Source organism: Mchenga conophoros, linkage group LG23 (assembly GCF_057382185.1).
Source record: "Mchenga conophoros isolate Kocher_MC1m ecotype Shallow Benthic linkage group LG23, M_conophoros_male_GT1.1, whole genome shotgun sequence".
Taxonomy (NCBI): domain Eukaryota; kingdom Metazoa; phylum Chordata; class Actinopteri; order Cichliformes; family Cichlidae; genus Mchenga; species Mchenga conophoros.
The window spans coordinates 54745356-54761794 of record NC_140547.1 but is presented as its reverse complement, the minus strand read 5'-3'; the positions used below and the strand labels follow the sequence as shown (position 1 = coordinate 54761794).

The window sequence follows — 16439 nt, the reverse complement described above, 5'->3', positions numbered from 1 at the left end:
GTCTGTTTAAACACTTTTGCCTTGAAATAAAACATATCTCTGGTGTTACTGCAGCTTACTGCATGCATGTACATTTCATATTTTGGGGAGACGAAGCATTAAATGGATTTGAATATGTTTCTAGGGCAAACACTACCTAGGCTGCTTTTGTAGTTTTGTTTCTACTGTAGTATATACTGCGTCAGGCTGAACAGGGAGGGGAGCGACACCCTAATCCCATTGTGGAGTTCACCAGGAACAAGAGAAATGTGACAAAATATGTCGAAGATCAAAAGATACTGCAAAAGCAGCCCTAAAGTTTCTCTGCACTGGTTCTTATACAGCGCTTTACACAACTTGCCTCAATCATGTCTTTCTATGCTTTGTCCGTAAGTGCTTCCTATCTAACATTCATGTGCGTCCACACTGCATCACGTAGCTATTCAGGGTTAGTATCTTGCCCAAGGATATTTGGCATGCAGACTTGAGCACACAGTGGTCAAACCATCAACTTTCCGATCAGTAGGTGATCTGCGCTACCACCCCACCTAAAGAATTAGGGTATTCTTCAAAGACAAGAAGCTCAACCCAATGGAGTACACGTTTCAGCTATTAGATACAAAAATGAATGCAGAAACACCCAAAAAACGAAGAGTCGCTGACAGCAGTAAGGACCTAGCAGAGCGTTTTAAAGGAGGAAGAACAGCGTTTGGTGATATCCACGGGTTCTAGACTTGAAGATGTTATACCTGCACCGCGTGGGCCAACCTCATATTAAACACTATGGATTAAGAATGGAATCGCACTCAGGTTCATATTCAATCACAATTTGGGCAATGTTCTGCTAGGAAACCTTGGTTCCTGTCATCCATGTTGATGCTACTTGGACACGTAACACCTACCTAAGCATGGTTGCAGACAAATGTGCACCATTTCATGGAAACTGTGTGCTCTGATGACTGCAGTGTCTTTCAGTGGGTTAATGCTCCCTGCCATAAAGGGCCAAACAAGGTTCAGTGATGGTTTGAGTAGCATAACAAGGAGTTTGAGGTGTTAAGTGTTCCTCCAAATTCTCCAGATCTCAGTCCAACATCAGTGGGATGTGCTGGACAAACAATCCGATCCATGAAGACTTGACACTGGAACTGGGATTTGAAGAAGTCCTAAAACAAAGATTCTAAGTTCATTGCATTGTTCTACCTTCTAAAAACATATTTGCATGTCCAAATTGCTGCTATGAATGGAACCTTTCACCTATAAGTCACAGCTGTTAATAGTGATACTGATGTTGGTCATGTTCAATGTGTATTTCATGGAAGTATTTTAAGAGTGCACTATTAAATTTGTAAAATGGCAAAAAGCATAGTTGCATGCAGTTCTGGCCTACAAATAAATGATGCAGGAAGCAGCAGGAAGAAATAACATACTGTGATTGAGTTTTAAAAGCTTAAAAACTGGAAACAAGTTGAATATCTTTAAAATGCACGTCAGAAAAATGCAGATTGGCTCAAACAGAGTTTGTGAAGGTTTTACCAAGGAAGCAGTTTTTTAATAGAGCCTCTTATATATTTTAGCCAAAGGTGTAGGGCTGTTCGGTATAACGATATATATCAGCTCACGATATGAAAACGTCTATCGTTTCATATTACGCTATCTATCGTTTGTTTTGTGGGGCGATCGTGGCTCAAGAGTTGGGAGTTTGTCTTGTAATCGGAAGGTTGCCGGTTTGAGCCCCGGCTCCGACAGTCTCGGTCGTTGTGTCCTTGGGCAAGACACTTCACTTCACACTTCAGCCTCGCCTCTGTCAGTGCGCCCCAGGGTGGCTGTGGCTACAATGTAGCTGCCATCACCAGTGTGTGAATGTGTGGATGATTGTGTAAAGCGCTTTGGGGTCCTTAGGGACTAGAAAAAGCGCTATACAAGTACAGGCCATTTACCATTTTTACCATTTGTGGTGTCGCAAATGAAAGTGTTTACGGCAATATTTTTCATGGTTTTGATGGTCACTGTACAACTGCTTAAAGTTCTCTCATTCTCTTATATTTAATATAACCACACTACGGACAGACAAGCGACTGTTTTTATGCGTTATCGCTAGCAACAACGATCGTCTGGCTCCGCCGTCCGCTTGTTTAATTTCCACATAAACCTTTCACAATAAAGCTGAAGAGCCTGTTGAGATTTTTCAAAATAAACTGAATCATGTGAAATAGTATGCAGAGTGTTTATGAATGAGAGGCCAAAAGGAGCCGCCAGGTGCTAAAAAATAAACCTTAGAGCAGGCTTTTCCCCGCAGCATGCTGTGTAATAAATATTCACAAAGAAAAATGCGCCTGTTTCAACTTATCTAATACTGGACTCCAGGTACACAACACCCAGCTGAAAACACTTCACGCAAGTCGAGCTGCCCGAGATTCACAGAATTAGCTGAAAATGTTAAATTTTTGTGATATATATCGTTGTCGGGACGATAAATGTCTTATATCAGGATAAGATCGTGGCACCCAGACTCTGGAATAACCTCCCCGTTCGTATTCGCACTGCCGAGTCTATCCAGTCTTTTAAATTACGTCTTAAAACTTATTTTTTTACTTTGGCTTTTGATTCTGTCTAGTTGGCTGTTTTTAGCTTGTTGCGTTGTTACCTATTGTTTGTTGTCCTCTTTTATTGTTTGTTTTAACTGTCTCATGTTTTTATTGACTGTGAAGCACTATGATCAACACTGTTGTTTTAATATGTGCTATATAAATAAATTTTGATTGAGGAGATTTTGGTCATATTGCACAGCCCTGCAAAGGTGTGCAAAACACTGAAAACTCTTTTTAACAAACAAATGTTTTTAACTAGTGGACACAGTCAGGTTCTGCTAGAGTTTTCTAAACTTTCTTGGTTCTACTAACCTAGTTAGCTGGACACTAACTTCATTTTTCTCTAAGACCTGAAGGTTTGTCAGTATTATCAGCAAAATGATGATTTTCCAAATTTTCTGTTATAGTTTTGCTATGCACCTACTGGCCTCAGGAGGGCAGTAGAGGCCTGTCTCCACATGATCACTGTACCCCAGTATGAACTTAAATACTAATGTTTGCTGAGCTGTGCAAGTTTTATTTCTGTGCTAGAAAGGAGAGCACGGTGCCATAAAAATGTGTGCTTGTTTTGTGTCTGCCTGGTGAGGCAATGGAAACAAATGTGTAGATGAAACAAAAACAGTGGGATGGAAAAAATGCAGGGCTGGGCTTGCACACACAGTGGCTGCAGCAGGGTGAGGCTGAGACCTGCAGGTGATTAGTGCAAGTATGTCTGTAGTTTCTGTAGTGTTGCTTAACATCAATACACAACACTCGATGGACACTGAGCATCAGCAGACTGTCAGGAGGCTCACTAATATTACAGCACTGTGTTTGCACATTTCTGTCTCTCACACACACACAGTGTGGATATTATACATGGTTATGCTGAGGATATGTCGGCCAGTTTCCACTGGAAATGCCTTTTGGTTAAACTGTCAGCAAAGAATTTGCACTGATATATTTTTATATAACTTTAATGCAGATAAAAAAACAGCTGCTTGTTTGCACAGACCCAAAGCAACGGGTTATTTCCCTTTTCTACATCTGTTCTCTAAAAACAGGAAGTGATTTAGTAGCTGAATAAGTTCATCACAAAGTTATAAGGTGAAAAATCATAGACATGTAGATTGCTTAAAAAACAGAAAAACACATTTCATGAAGCTGATCAAATTATATAAAAACAAAAATCTCTTGACAAAGTGAAAATACATTGATGGGTTTTTTGCACTAATAAAGTTGTGGAGTTGTAAAGTATTTTGTGTAGTGTCACTTATATCGTCAGTTATATCGTTATTGTAAATTTTCAAATGTATATCGTGATAAATATTTTTGGTCATATCGCCCTGCTCTAGCATGTATATAAGAATTCACAGCCTTTGCACAATACGTTGCTGAAGCCTTTGGTCTTTCTGAGTATGATGCTGAAAGCTTGGCACCTGTTTTTGGACAGTGTCTCCCATTCTGCTTTCTAGCACCTCTGAAGCTCCTACCGGTTGGATGGGGAGCACTGACGCAGAGCCATTATCAGAGCTCCTCAGAGACCTTTCTACATCTGCTTCAGTTGTTCCCTCAGCCCTGGTACCTCTCGATTTCCCCGTGCTCGTTCTTCCTGATGTTCTAAGCTAGGACAGGATCTATCACAGCTATGGTTTTCTGCCCACCACTGTGTCTGGTTGGTTGTCCAACAGCTGCTTATCTGGAGTCCCACAGGACCTTAGCCTCATTGTTCTCAACAGCGTTTGATGATGGCTCCCACCAGGACTTGGGACTGTGTTGTCCACGTGCCACACAGATGATCCTGTACATCAGTTAAGCTACTTGGTCGTGCCTCTCAGTGAACACTGTCACAGCTTGCATCTTACATCCTGCTGCGATGTGTTGGATAGTCTCCGGGGCAGGTTTGCATAGTTTGGGGCTGAGGTCCTGGATTGTGGCTCTGACACTCGCTAATCCTTGTCCTCCCTCTTTTATAGGGACATAGAGTGTCGTGGTCATGGACTTTGGGTGGAGGGTTTTCCCTGTTTCTTTCTGTGCCTGCTTATTGTTACAGGACATGTGTCTGTGAAGGTTCTCAGTCATCCAGGTCCTCGTAGTCAAAGCAGCTTGCAAAGAAAAGCGTCTGGACTTCTTTAAGTTGCTTGAAGACGTTTCACCTCTCATCCGAGAAGTTTCTTCAGTTCTAAGGTCAAATGGTGGAGAGTCCCAGATATAAAGCTAGTGGGAGTTTCCCCCCACAGAGGGACAAAGGACCCCCTGATGATCCTCTAATCGCCTGAGCCAAGGTGTGAAACTGGGTGTGGGTCCCAATCAGCCAGAGTTTCGGGTGAGCTCATTGTGAAACCTGGCCCCACCCTATCATGCGAATTCCTGAGGTCAGATGGCCCAGGATGTGAGTGGGCGTTAAGGCGTCTGGGAAGGATCTCAAAACTGGATTATAGATGGCAGACAGTTGGTGTCGTAAACCCCGCCTCTGTTCAAAGATGGTCGCTCACAGTGGACATAGATGCTTCTTTCACTCCTCTTTCAAACCATCTGTCCTCTCTGTCCAAAATGTGAACATTGGCATCCTCAAAGAGTGACCTTTGACCTTTAGATGCAGATGGACTGCTGAGTCTTGTCCTGTGGAGGTGGCTCTTCTGTGTTGTGCCATGCGCTTGTGAAGTGGCTGTTTGGTCTCTCCAATGTAGAGGTCTGGGCATTCCTCGCTGCACTGTACAGCATACACCACATTGTTAAGTCTGTGTTTTGGCGTTTTGTCTTTGTGATGAACCAGTTTCTGTCTGAGCATGTTGCTGGGTCTGAAGTACACCGGGATGTCGTGCTTGGAGAAAACCCTCCTGAGTTTTTCTGATACACCGGCTACATAGGGGATGACAATGTTGTTGCATCTGTCCTTCTTATCCTCCCTCGCTGGTGTCTGATCTTCTTTTCTCTGCCTCTTTGCTGACTTTAAGAACGCCCAGTTAGGATAACCTAGGGCTGTTCGATATAACCGTATATATCGGATGACGATATAAAAGCGTTTCATTTTACGCTATCGTTTGTTTCGTGGTGTCGCAAAATAAACTGTTTACGGCAATATTTGTTCATGGTTCTGATGGTCACTGTAGCGGCTATATTAATTTCTTAAAGTTATCTCTTTCTCTTATATTTAATATAACCACACTACAGACGGACAAGCACCTGTTTTTATGCGTCGTCGTTAGCAACAACGACGGTAAAACCATCGCGTGTCCGCTTGTTTATGTTCCACATAAATCTTTCACAATAAAGCTCAAGATCCTGTTGAGACTTTTCAAAATAAACTGAATCACGTGACAGAGCAGATTATTTACAGATGAGAAGTAAAAAAGAGCCGCCAGGTGCTAAAAAATAAAGCTTAGACTCAAACGTTAGAACAGGCTTTTCCCCGCAGCACGCCGTGTAATAAATACTCACAAAGAAGACGGCGCCGTTACAACTTATGTCTAAAAATGTATCGTTTCATGCATCAGTTAAAACACTCGACTCCAGCTACACGACGCGCAGCTGGAAACACTTCACGCAAGTCGAGCTGCTCGAGATTCACAGAATTTACAAAAATGTTACATTTCTGTGATTTATATCGTTATCGGACGATAGATGTCTGATATCAGGATATGAGATGTTGGTCATATCGCACAGCCCTAAGATAACCACACGTTTTGAGTGCTTCCTTTACATGTGTGTGTTCCTTCTTTTTTCCTTCAGGCTTAGAGGGAACATGTTCTGCCCGGTGGTGTAGGGTCCTGATTACTCCAAGTTTGTGTTCCAGAGGGTGATGGGAGTCAAAGAGGAGGTACTGGTCCGTGTGTGGGCTTCCGGTAAACTTCGATGTTGAGGTTGCCGTTCTCTTCAATGTGCACGGCGCAGTCCAGGAAAGGCAAACAGTCGTCCTTTGTGTCTTCCCTGGTGAACTTGATGTTTTTATCCACAGCGTTAATGTGCGCGGTGAAGGATTCCACTTCTTGTGTCTTGATTTTGACCCAGGTGTCATCCACATATCTGTACCAGTGGCTGGGTACTCTTACTTTGAAAGAGCCAAGAGCCTTCCTTTCCACTTCCTCCATGTAAAGGTTGGCTACAATAGGTGACACGGGGGAGTCCATGGCACAGCCATGTTTTTGTCTGTAAAAGCCTTCGTTGTATTTGAAGTATGTGGTGGTGAGGCAGAGGTCTAACAGTGTGCAGGTCTGATCGGGGGTGAAGTTGGTCCTGTCTTCTTGTAGTCGTTTTCTGACCGTCTACACTGGACATATGCATTTACAGCTTGGAGCTTATTCGTACCATTCAGCTGGCTTGTCAGCACCTGCTTTTCCTTCTGGCTGTACCTGACTGTGGCTGACCTTTGTGCATAGTCATCATGTTCCCACTGGCCTGTGGGATATCCAGGTACGTGTAGCTTTTGTACTACATCTGCTGTTGTTCCTCCACCCCTTCAGTGCGGATGAGCTTGCCTGTCTTTGCAGCCATTCGACTGTACTTATCCAGTCTGAATAACATCCTGATGCCTTCACTGTACATCCTGGTGATGTGGATCAGTGAGTCTGTGTCCTGGCTTATAGCTTGTCACCCATGTACAGTAGTTGGCTGATGGTTGCTCCACTGCAAAATTTGTAGCCATGTCCACTGTTAAATGGTAAATGGACTGATTCTTATAGTGCTTTTCTACTCTCAAAGTGCTTTATACAACATCCATCCATTCTGTCGGGGTCGCAGGGCAGCTAGAGCCTTTCCCAGCTACCATAGGGCAGGAGGCAGGGTCCACCCTGGACAGGTCTCCAGGCTGTCGCAGGGCTAACAGACAACCATTCACACTCAGGTTCACACCTATGGGCAATTTAGACTTACCCAAGTAACCTAATTAAGCTTGACACACTTTCATACTCTGATGCACCGGAGAACAACTTGGGGTTAGTGTCTTGCTCAAGGATATTTGGCATGCAGACTGGAGGAGCCAGGGATTGAACCACCAACCGCCCGATCAGTAGATGACCTGCTCTACCTAGCTGCAGCCACCCCAAGTGTGACAGATGTGTGACAGATGTCGGTGATGATCAGGGGATTGAGGTCTAACAGCAGCAAGAACATTCAGTTGGCGTCCAGTGTTGTTTTTACAGTCCCACTGAGTTCCCCGTGAATATTATCAGTGTGTTACTAGCTTTGTACAGCGTAAATGAAACGTGTGCTTACTCAGCTTGGAACATCCAGGTTGGAGTAATCTGCTGGTAGCTTCATGGTGTCTGTAAACTTGATTTTTCAGAGTCTTAACAATCCATTCAAATTTGGCTCAGATCTACCAAAGTCTCCAAGGTCATTGTTCAAAACATCGACCTCTGACCTCTCCTTCAAGGTCAGTCATTTGATTTAGCAGACATCTGCACTCTAAGTGCTTCTTGGTGATCTTTGTAAATATTGTGACTTTTTTCCCCCTCAATGAAATGAAAAGTCATGTATGTTGTATATGTCAGCCGTCATGTTTAGTCTTTGGCTTTCGGCCTCAGAGAGACGTAGTTCTTCTTGTAATTAAATTAGTTAATATCTAACTAATTAAAGATTATACTTTTTCTTTTATTTGGCTTTAATTGATATCTTATGTAACTGTATTATTCAGTTCCAGTGTACGGCACTTTGGTTGTTTTAAAGTGCTTTATCAATAAAGATGATGATGTTGACTGTATGAGCAGTCACAGTGTTGTCTGTCATTGTGTGAAGCTTTAAGCTCTCTGCTATTAATGCCTCACAGAAGCATGTTATCAACCTGCCTCTGGATCCCTTCATGCTTCTCACTCGTCCTGTCTTTCTACTCTTCCTTCACCCCTTTTATTTTTTACTTTGGGCGTCAGTCTCCCAGCTACCTGTGTCATTTCTCTGTCTTTCAGTCATATATACAAAGAAAAGATATGAATGTATGTTTTTGTTCTGCGTGTGGAATCCAAAGTGAGGCTCCCTGTCATAGTTTCCACTAAGAAACAGCATCAGGAGGCAGTGATGTCAGCTCTGTCTCCCACTCTCTCGCACAGACGCAGTCACTGCCCTTCATTCTGTATGATTAGTCAGTGTTGTATCTGTCAGTGGAGGAATAGGAAGAGAGAAGAAAATAGATTTCCCTCCTCCTTCCACCGATGATTGGCCTGCAGTGAATGAGACCAGGAAAAAGAGAGGAGGGGACTGTGGCTAATGCGTCATAGGCTGGCAGGGCCTCATTTAAGTGGCTTTGGATCTGGGAGAGAGAGAGAGATTAAAGTGTGAGTGACATTTTCAGCTCTCCACACCCAAATCTCTGGAAAATTCCTTGAGTTTTCAGTCTGCTGCTGAGCGAGACAGGAACAAGCTGTAGCAGAAGAAAACGCAGATTAGCAAATGTTAGATGTTGTTTTCAATTTCTAACTTTAGATTCTCGTTTCATAATCTTGGAATGTGCCGCACTGCCTCTCTAACGTTGTGGACTTGATGTACTGTGGGCACCGAAGGAGAAAAACTGCTGCTGCGCATGTGAAGCCAGTGCTGGGGAAGAACCCGACCACGGTCCTGTTTGGAACATCCCGTTGTCTCTGCTCGTCCGTCACCCTGGGGAAAGCAACAGTCCTCCAACCTCGTCCCTCCTCTTCCTCAACTTCATTGACTGTTACAGCATTGCATCGCACCCTGAACTCAGTTATCAGGTGGAAAAGGTTGCGGATCGGCGGGTCGCCTGTCATGCACATTAAGACCACTAAATGTAACCGGTTCTGCCTGGTGGCCTCGGTGACCAGCCGGGAATTATTCCACCACTCTGAGGTGCAGGTAACAGTACGGTGTCACTAAAGGATTTCCTGGAATTTGACTGCAGCTGACCCTGTGTGCATCCTGAGACATCTTTACTGGCTTCCAGGCTCGACCAGCAGCTTCCAACTGCATTTTGTGTTGACTGTATATAGGTTTTATGTGCAGTTCATCATGTAATGTAGCTATTGAGAGGTCTGCTTAAACGTGATTTTACAGCTGAATCAACCCAAGCATCCAGCTCAACTACCCTCTAAAAACGGTCTTTCAGTAGTAATGCAGCAACTCGACTGTTAGATGGTGTAATGACAGCCAAGACTGACTGTAAAACACAGTAATGAGGATTTTGCAGCATGGCCGTGCTTTTTAACATAGTTTCCTTAAGCTGTTGGTGCAACTCGATAATAAAACAGTGTTAAGAAAAAGATGAATCCTACATCTGCACTAATGTGTGCTAATCTGTAGGCGTTTAGGTAATATCGATCATTTCAGTGTGTCTGCATGATCAGATGTCTGTGCCTTTATTCATAGAATCTTCAAACTGGCTCTTGCTCAATATTTTTAGTGAAGAAAGTGAAGAAAGTGCTAAATGGGCTGAACGGAGTTGAAGTCTGTAAGATGGTTCAGAGATCTCAGTCATTACTTCAGTCTCCTCCTGCTGTCTGCTTCCTCTGTGTTTCCAGGCTGGCTTTGAGGCCTTGTTCCGTTCATTCGACTCGGAGGTGCAGTTCCAGTACTTCAAGTCGTTTCGGCGGATCAGGATCAGTTTCAGAGATGCTCTGGCTGCAGCGGAGGCGAGACTCCGACTACATAAGACGGACTTCAACGGCAAAGAAATGAGACTTTACTTCGCTCAGGTAATATCTGTAGGCTGAGATCTATCAGACACATGAATGTAACTTGTTCAGACCTTCAACGCGCTAAACCAGGCGGAGCTCTTGATTCACTTTCTGAATGTCATCTATGGTTGTCCCAGAGTTTGGAATAATAAATGAAAATTGAAATAATAACTAAAAAACAGCTTGTACATTGTGGAAGAACATTAGCTTGTGTGTTATAGCAGTGTTCGTTCTTCTCTTATAGAGATGTGCATACTTTCACTTATTGTGACACCGGTCAGTATCCTCCAGACTAAATTTGACATGTTAGCTTCAGTTTAATATGAATGGAGCTGCTGCTCTGTATATGTATATAAGAATAGAATAACTTAGTGTAGTTTATAAGTGTTACATTCTGTCTACCTAAACAATGTTGTTAGCTTGCTTTATGTCAGCTAGCTGATTAATTCATCCTTTCTAATGCTACAAAATAATAAACATTTCAGTTCAGTTTTATGTACACAGCGCCAAATCACAACAACAGTCGCCTCAAGGTGCTTTATACTGTAAGGTCGACCCTACAATAACACATGCAGAGAAAAACCCAACAATCATATGACCCCCTATGAGCAGCACTTTGGCGACAGTGGGAAGGAAAAACTCCCTTTTAACAGGAAGAAACCTCCAGCAGAACCAGGCTCAGGGAGGGGCGGGGCCATCTGCTGCGACCGGTGCACAATGCCCTGTGGTGAATGACGCAGTGGGCAGTGATTAGACGTTCCACTTCACAGTAGGGCGGATCCCAGAAGCATAGGATTTCCACCTCCATGTTTGCTGTGGGGACTTTGGGTGGTACTCTCACTGGAGCAGTGGGACGATGACAGTTACATGCAAATCAACGTAGAACCTTTGCAACGTTTTTTCTTCTTCTACTAGAATGAAACTACCCTAAAAATGAGAAACTGTTCATTTGTTTTTAAGCAAACTTACAAAGTCAGAGGAGGATTGAATAAATAATTTTCTCACTGTAGTTAAAGTTGGTGAAATACACAGGAAAAAATATCCAATAAATCACTGAATCTACAGTTTAATGTGACTGTGTGGCTTCAGTGGTACGACTATAGAAGCACTGTATAAATATCAGTGCATTAGTTAGCTGGGTAGGTAGGTGACAGAAACATAATCATCAATCCATTTCTTTCTATATGATGCTACAGTCTCAGTAAACCTGTGATATATTGCTGGTTATTATAAAGTGCTGCCCTGCCTTTGCACTGTGTAGTCTGTGCACATAGGGAGTCCTCGGCTGGAGCCTCCCAAGCCAGAGAAGCAGTTCCTGATCTCGCCTCCTGCTTCCCCTCCAGTCGGCTGGGAACAGTCTCAGGACGCCACACCGGTCATCAACTATGACCTGCTTTGTGCCATCTCTAAACTGGGGCCAGGTATACAACACATTATGATTTGTGTTTTCCATCCGTGTGTGAATGTGTGACAGGTTTGTAAAACACAATCGACACTTCCTGCAGCCTCAAATGCAAACTGAAGGCTCTTTACAGGCTTGGAACGAAGCTGAGTGGTACATGATTTAAAACGCTGTTCCTCTTCTTTTAATCTTTTTGTCTTCCTTCATTTAATTCTCGATAAATTCATCACAACTGATTACAAGTGCAAAGTGTGTGAGCTTGTCTCCACACTGATATTGACATCAACGCCTACAACTCAAAGTCAGGAGCCAGGTAGCAATGACTGCCAGCAGAACTGCAGACAGGTGTGGTGGTTAGAGGGAAAACCCAACACCGCGATCAGAGCGTCGTTACTGTCACGGAAACAAGTACAACAAAATTAAGTGCTGTCCCTGCTGCACTGAAAAGAACAGAAATAATAAAGAGAAAAACTATAAAATGAGATTTAAAAAGGACAAAAGAACCATCTATTGCACTTAAGGAGCTGCGCTATGGTAGGTGCTCATTGCAGTGTTTCATTTTCATTTCCACTTTATTTAACAGGGACCATGTACAACAAAACAATCTCCTTAGAGAAAAGATGTCCTAGGCCGGGATCGAGATGACATCACGTAAATAGAGCAACAGTGCATACTAGATTCCAGATACTCAGGAAGCTGAGCCCTGAATTATGATACAAACCATTCACACTGAGATCTTCAAGGTCAGTTTCATGATAATTGGTCAATAATTGACTAAAAGGCTTAGAAACCTATCATTATTACAAACAGTGTATTGTGAACATATAGAAGGTATTGCAGATAAGATTTAAAAGATTTAAAATATGTCACATTTGACCACTGACCTCTTTTTCATGGGCAATAGAAAGATCTGAAGGTAAAAGTCAGTTTTAAATGGCACTATACAACTTTATTATGTTTCTTACTGCTCTTGTTTCTATTGAATACATATAGGGATTCTAAATATCACGTTACTTTTGACCTCTGACCTCTTCTTCAAGGTCAAACTTTCATGAAATGTGGGGGAGGTTCTATAAATTAATGCTTACAAGTCTTGTGCATGTCACACAATCCATTATTGTTGTTGTTGTTGTTATTGTTGTTATATTATTATTATTATTATTATGATGATGATGATGATGATGTGTTAGTGAAAGTCTGGCAACACAGCTTTGTATAGCCGTACAGGCGAATGGCTCCTCGAGAGACATGGGTGACACTGAGCTCAGGGAAGTGATGGGAAACCCACACTTCATGCACATCTGCTAGCATAGACACACAGCACATTTAAAAGCAGTGAGGATTAGAAACCAACAAATGTTTCTGGCACAACTTCACCTTCTTCCAAGGTGCATGGAGAAGACAAAGATCTGATGACCCGAAGACTCCAGCAACACTTAAAGTAATCCGGTCTTTAAGTGATGACGTGACGAATCCTGCTTCCAAACTGCTGTGTTCACTAAGGCTGTTGTGTTTTTAACTTGTTTTAATGCTTTGTGTCTTGTTCTATGTAATCTACAAGCCCTTACAAACAGTCAGTGATCACTGTCGGCCTCTCGGTTTTTATTACCGCTAATCATGTTAAAGCTCTGTTTTTAAAACCTTACGATGTAACTACAGCCCAGCGCATGCAGCAGTATATTAGTGACTAACCTGGTATTGTGGATGGATTATCTCAGTTGTTCTCCTGACTGAAGTTTGGTCCGTTTACAGAATCCTGCTATGTGATTGCATTTGTCTCTAACCATCAGGAACCCTCACGTTAACTTTTATCAAGTAGCAAAAAAGTTAGCGTTCATCCTCCAGCTTCACCGTGTTTATGCTATGCTAACATAGCTGTGTCGCTAGCGATCACGTAGCACATCATTATATAGCAGCTAGCCCAACTTCAGTAACCCTACAAACGTCACTGCTGTTTAGTTTTGTCTTGATTTATGTTGGAAGTGATAGCAGAGCTGTACGTTTGAATTTTTCAGAAATCTCTCAGTCAGAACATGCTACATCATGTTTAGGTGGAAGCTAGCAAGCTAACTTCCTGTTAACTTCTAACTCTGTTAAATGTAATAAATCCTGTTTTCATGGATGCCTGGATGTTAAACTTAATTGTTACACCTGGTAAAGCAGCAACGCTGATCATTTTATTACAGATGAAAGAATTTAGACAGTTTTTAACTCTCAGTAATGCCGCAGTGATCATGTGACTTTGGGACCTGCAGCAGAGTTTAGGCCCGGGAACGGCTAATGACGTCAGACTTAAAGACTGGATAGGGGCGGCTTTACTAAGTGACCAACACGCTTTGGCGTGTGGCCTTCAATGACCCCGATGAAGGCCACACCCCGAAACACGTTTGTCACTTAGTAAAGCTGTTCCCTATTACTTTAAATTTGACTATTTGACTGTTAAAACTATTTAGACCTGTTGCAGCTCCACATGCTGATGCTATGTTCACACCACCAATGTCAAAGTTAGAAGAAGTAAAAGGTAGTATGGGTTAGGAGTTGGTGTCGGCTGATGTGGCTAAAGCATCTAGATTCTGCCTCCAGATGTATAAAAGCAATGTTTCCTAAAATTGAATGATTAAAATAGTTCTTTGATACATTTGAAATTGCCAGCTGATGTCAGACCTCATTGACATCTAAAACTGAGATCATCAGGTCGTCAGGATCGTGACAGCTTTGTTCTCCATTTTGCATTATCTCTATCGCTGAAGAGGGAAACCTCATCGCTGCACAGTGACTTGGTACATTGTAGCACGCCCTGTGGGAAACGTCCTCCAATTTGACCTTTTTTTGTTTTATTCTTAGGGGGGAAGTACGAGCTTCACACAGCAACACCAACCACTCCCAGCGTGGTCGTCCATGTGTGCGACGACGAACGCGGTGACAGCTCCGCACCCGATGACAGCGACCAGGATGACAAGCCCCGCCCACCACGACCAAAGATCATTCAGACTCGACGGCCTGACTACACACCTAGAGTTGAGCAGTGAGCGGTGCTGACAGGGAATCTGTACTGTGTCAGCGTCGATCAGCAGCTGAACACGCTCGCAGAGATTTGGATAAAACTGTGAGAAGGCGTCTGTGGGTGCTGCAATATCCAGCTGAAGCAAATGACTAGAATTGCATGCTGCATTTGTGTCGTGTTCGACAGACCGAAGCGGGAAAGGGTTTAAATTGACTTACTGTGTACGACTGTTGATATCTGCTCTGGTGCTCCATTTGTCTGTTATTAAGGTGTGAAGCAACCCGCTTCAGCTTTTTCACATTTTAGTGGCTTGTGTGCTCACTAGCATGAAGTCATGACAGTGTCCATTGCTCTGCACTGTTGTCTGATGTATCTGCTTGGCCTAAACAAAGCTGGCCTCCTGCTGTCTTTGCTGCGACTCAGTTTCCCAAAAAAAGCAGTTTTCCTGGAATTCTCTTCAAAGTAGTGTTTGAAGTTTGCTGCATTCTGTGTGTGTTTTGGTTGTCTCATAGCAAACAGCTGTTATTAAAGGCACCCACATAGGAAGTGATTTGTAGTGACGGAGACCTTCAGGCAACAACTATCAAGATGGCTGCTGGTGGCATGAAGTTTGGAGTTAACCCTCGAGAACCTGAATGTCTGCAGGCCGCTGACTCAACAACACAGCGATACACCGTGATCACATCCTGCGTGGACGGCCGTTTACTCTTTGGCTTAAAGTCCAACCAATGTTTATCTGTTACTTTAGAACGCACACTTACCTGTTCGTGTCCCTGACCATGCCGTGCTTTAAAAAAACAGATGACACTTTCTGCCATGTGGGGGTTAAATAGTGTTCTGAAAAATGTCTTTCTGCCAATGTGTGCGAGCGCTGCTGTTCAACCAGTGACTCAAGCCCCAAACACGCTGCCGGTTATTTTGGGGCCTGTTTTGTACTTGTGGCACATCCAGCTCATGTCCTATGGCTTCTACTATGAAGCAGGATGGTCAAGATAAAAATGGTCTTATCCAGGTCATCTCAGGGTTAACCCTGGATTTTCTTTACTTAGATGGTGCAGTAAGACGTGGTATATATCACTCATGTACCCATGGTAACTAACCTCTTATAAAAAGAGGTTATGATAGAGATCGCAGATCACCACCTACGTACCAGTCTGTGCGGTCCCTCAGACCTCTGTGTGTGGATACTGGGAGGGTCTAAATTATTTTTAGTGTGTGAAGTCTACATGTTCGCTGCAATTAAACCGTTTCAGTTCTGTGAGGATTAGTGTATGGTCCCAAAACAGAGCTCCTTGTTGTACTTGCTCAGTTTGTATCAAATGAATTCTGCTCTTGTATTTATTCACTGTCAGGCTGCAGCTGATACAATAAAAACTCTTTCAAACAGACATTTCATTACATTATAGTCCATCAGATCCTCTGATGTCTTAATGATAGAGTTGTGATATTGAGAAGTTTGATAAGTTACACAGTCAGCAGTTTTGGCAGCTTTGCTTCCTGGTTTCAAATCGGCTAAACTTCATATAATTTTAATACTAAAGCAGTGTACAGCACCTCTGTTACTGCATGTGTTTAACTTCTCATATTTTTATCTTCCTTCTTAACTCTCAGCCGTATCAGACTGATGGGGACTGTGGTCACCCTGCCGACAGGCCCAAGTTTGTGAAGCGATAACTCAAGAATGAGGCGACATAGGTTTTTGAAATTAATACCATAGGAGGCTGAGGGGTAGCACTGTAAAATCTGCTGCTCTGCTGGCTGTTTACGTACCATGTTTGACCAGGCAACACCATCCCTTTCATGTGATAGTGCAGAGAAATCCCGGGTTGACCAGCGATGGGAGGTTTTATCCTGATTTCAGA

At 43.1% G+C, this 16439-nt stretch overlaps 1 protein-coding gene across 1 annotated transcript; it reads left to right on the top strand.

Moving 5' to 3' along the window:
* Positions 1–59: 59 nt before the first annotated feature.
* Positions 60–14612, top strand: LOC146548402 (calcipressin-1-like). The gene is made up of 4 exons (XM_085264820.1): positions 60–9353; positions 10016–10189; positions 11433–11592; positions 14418–14612. Exons 1-4 carry the CDS (start codon positions 9021–9023, stop codon positions 14600–14602), a joined length of 852 nt encoding a protein of 283 aa, XP_085120946.1. The 5' UTR covers positions 60–9020; the 3' UTR covers positions 14603–14612.
* Positions 14613–16439: the final 1827 nt, after the last annotated feature.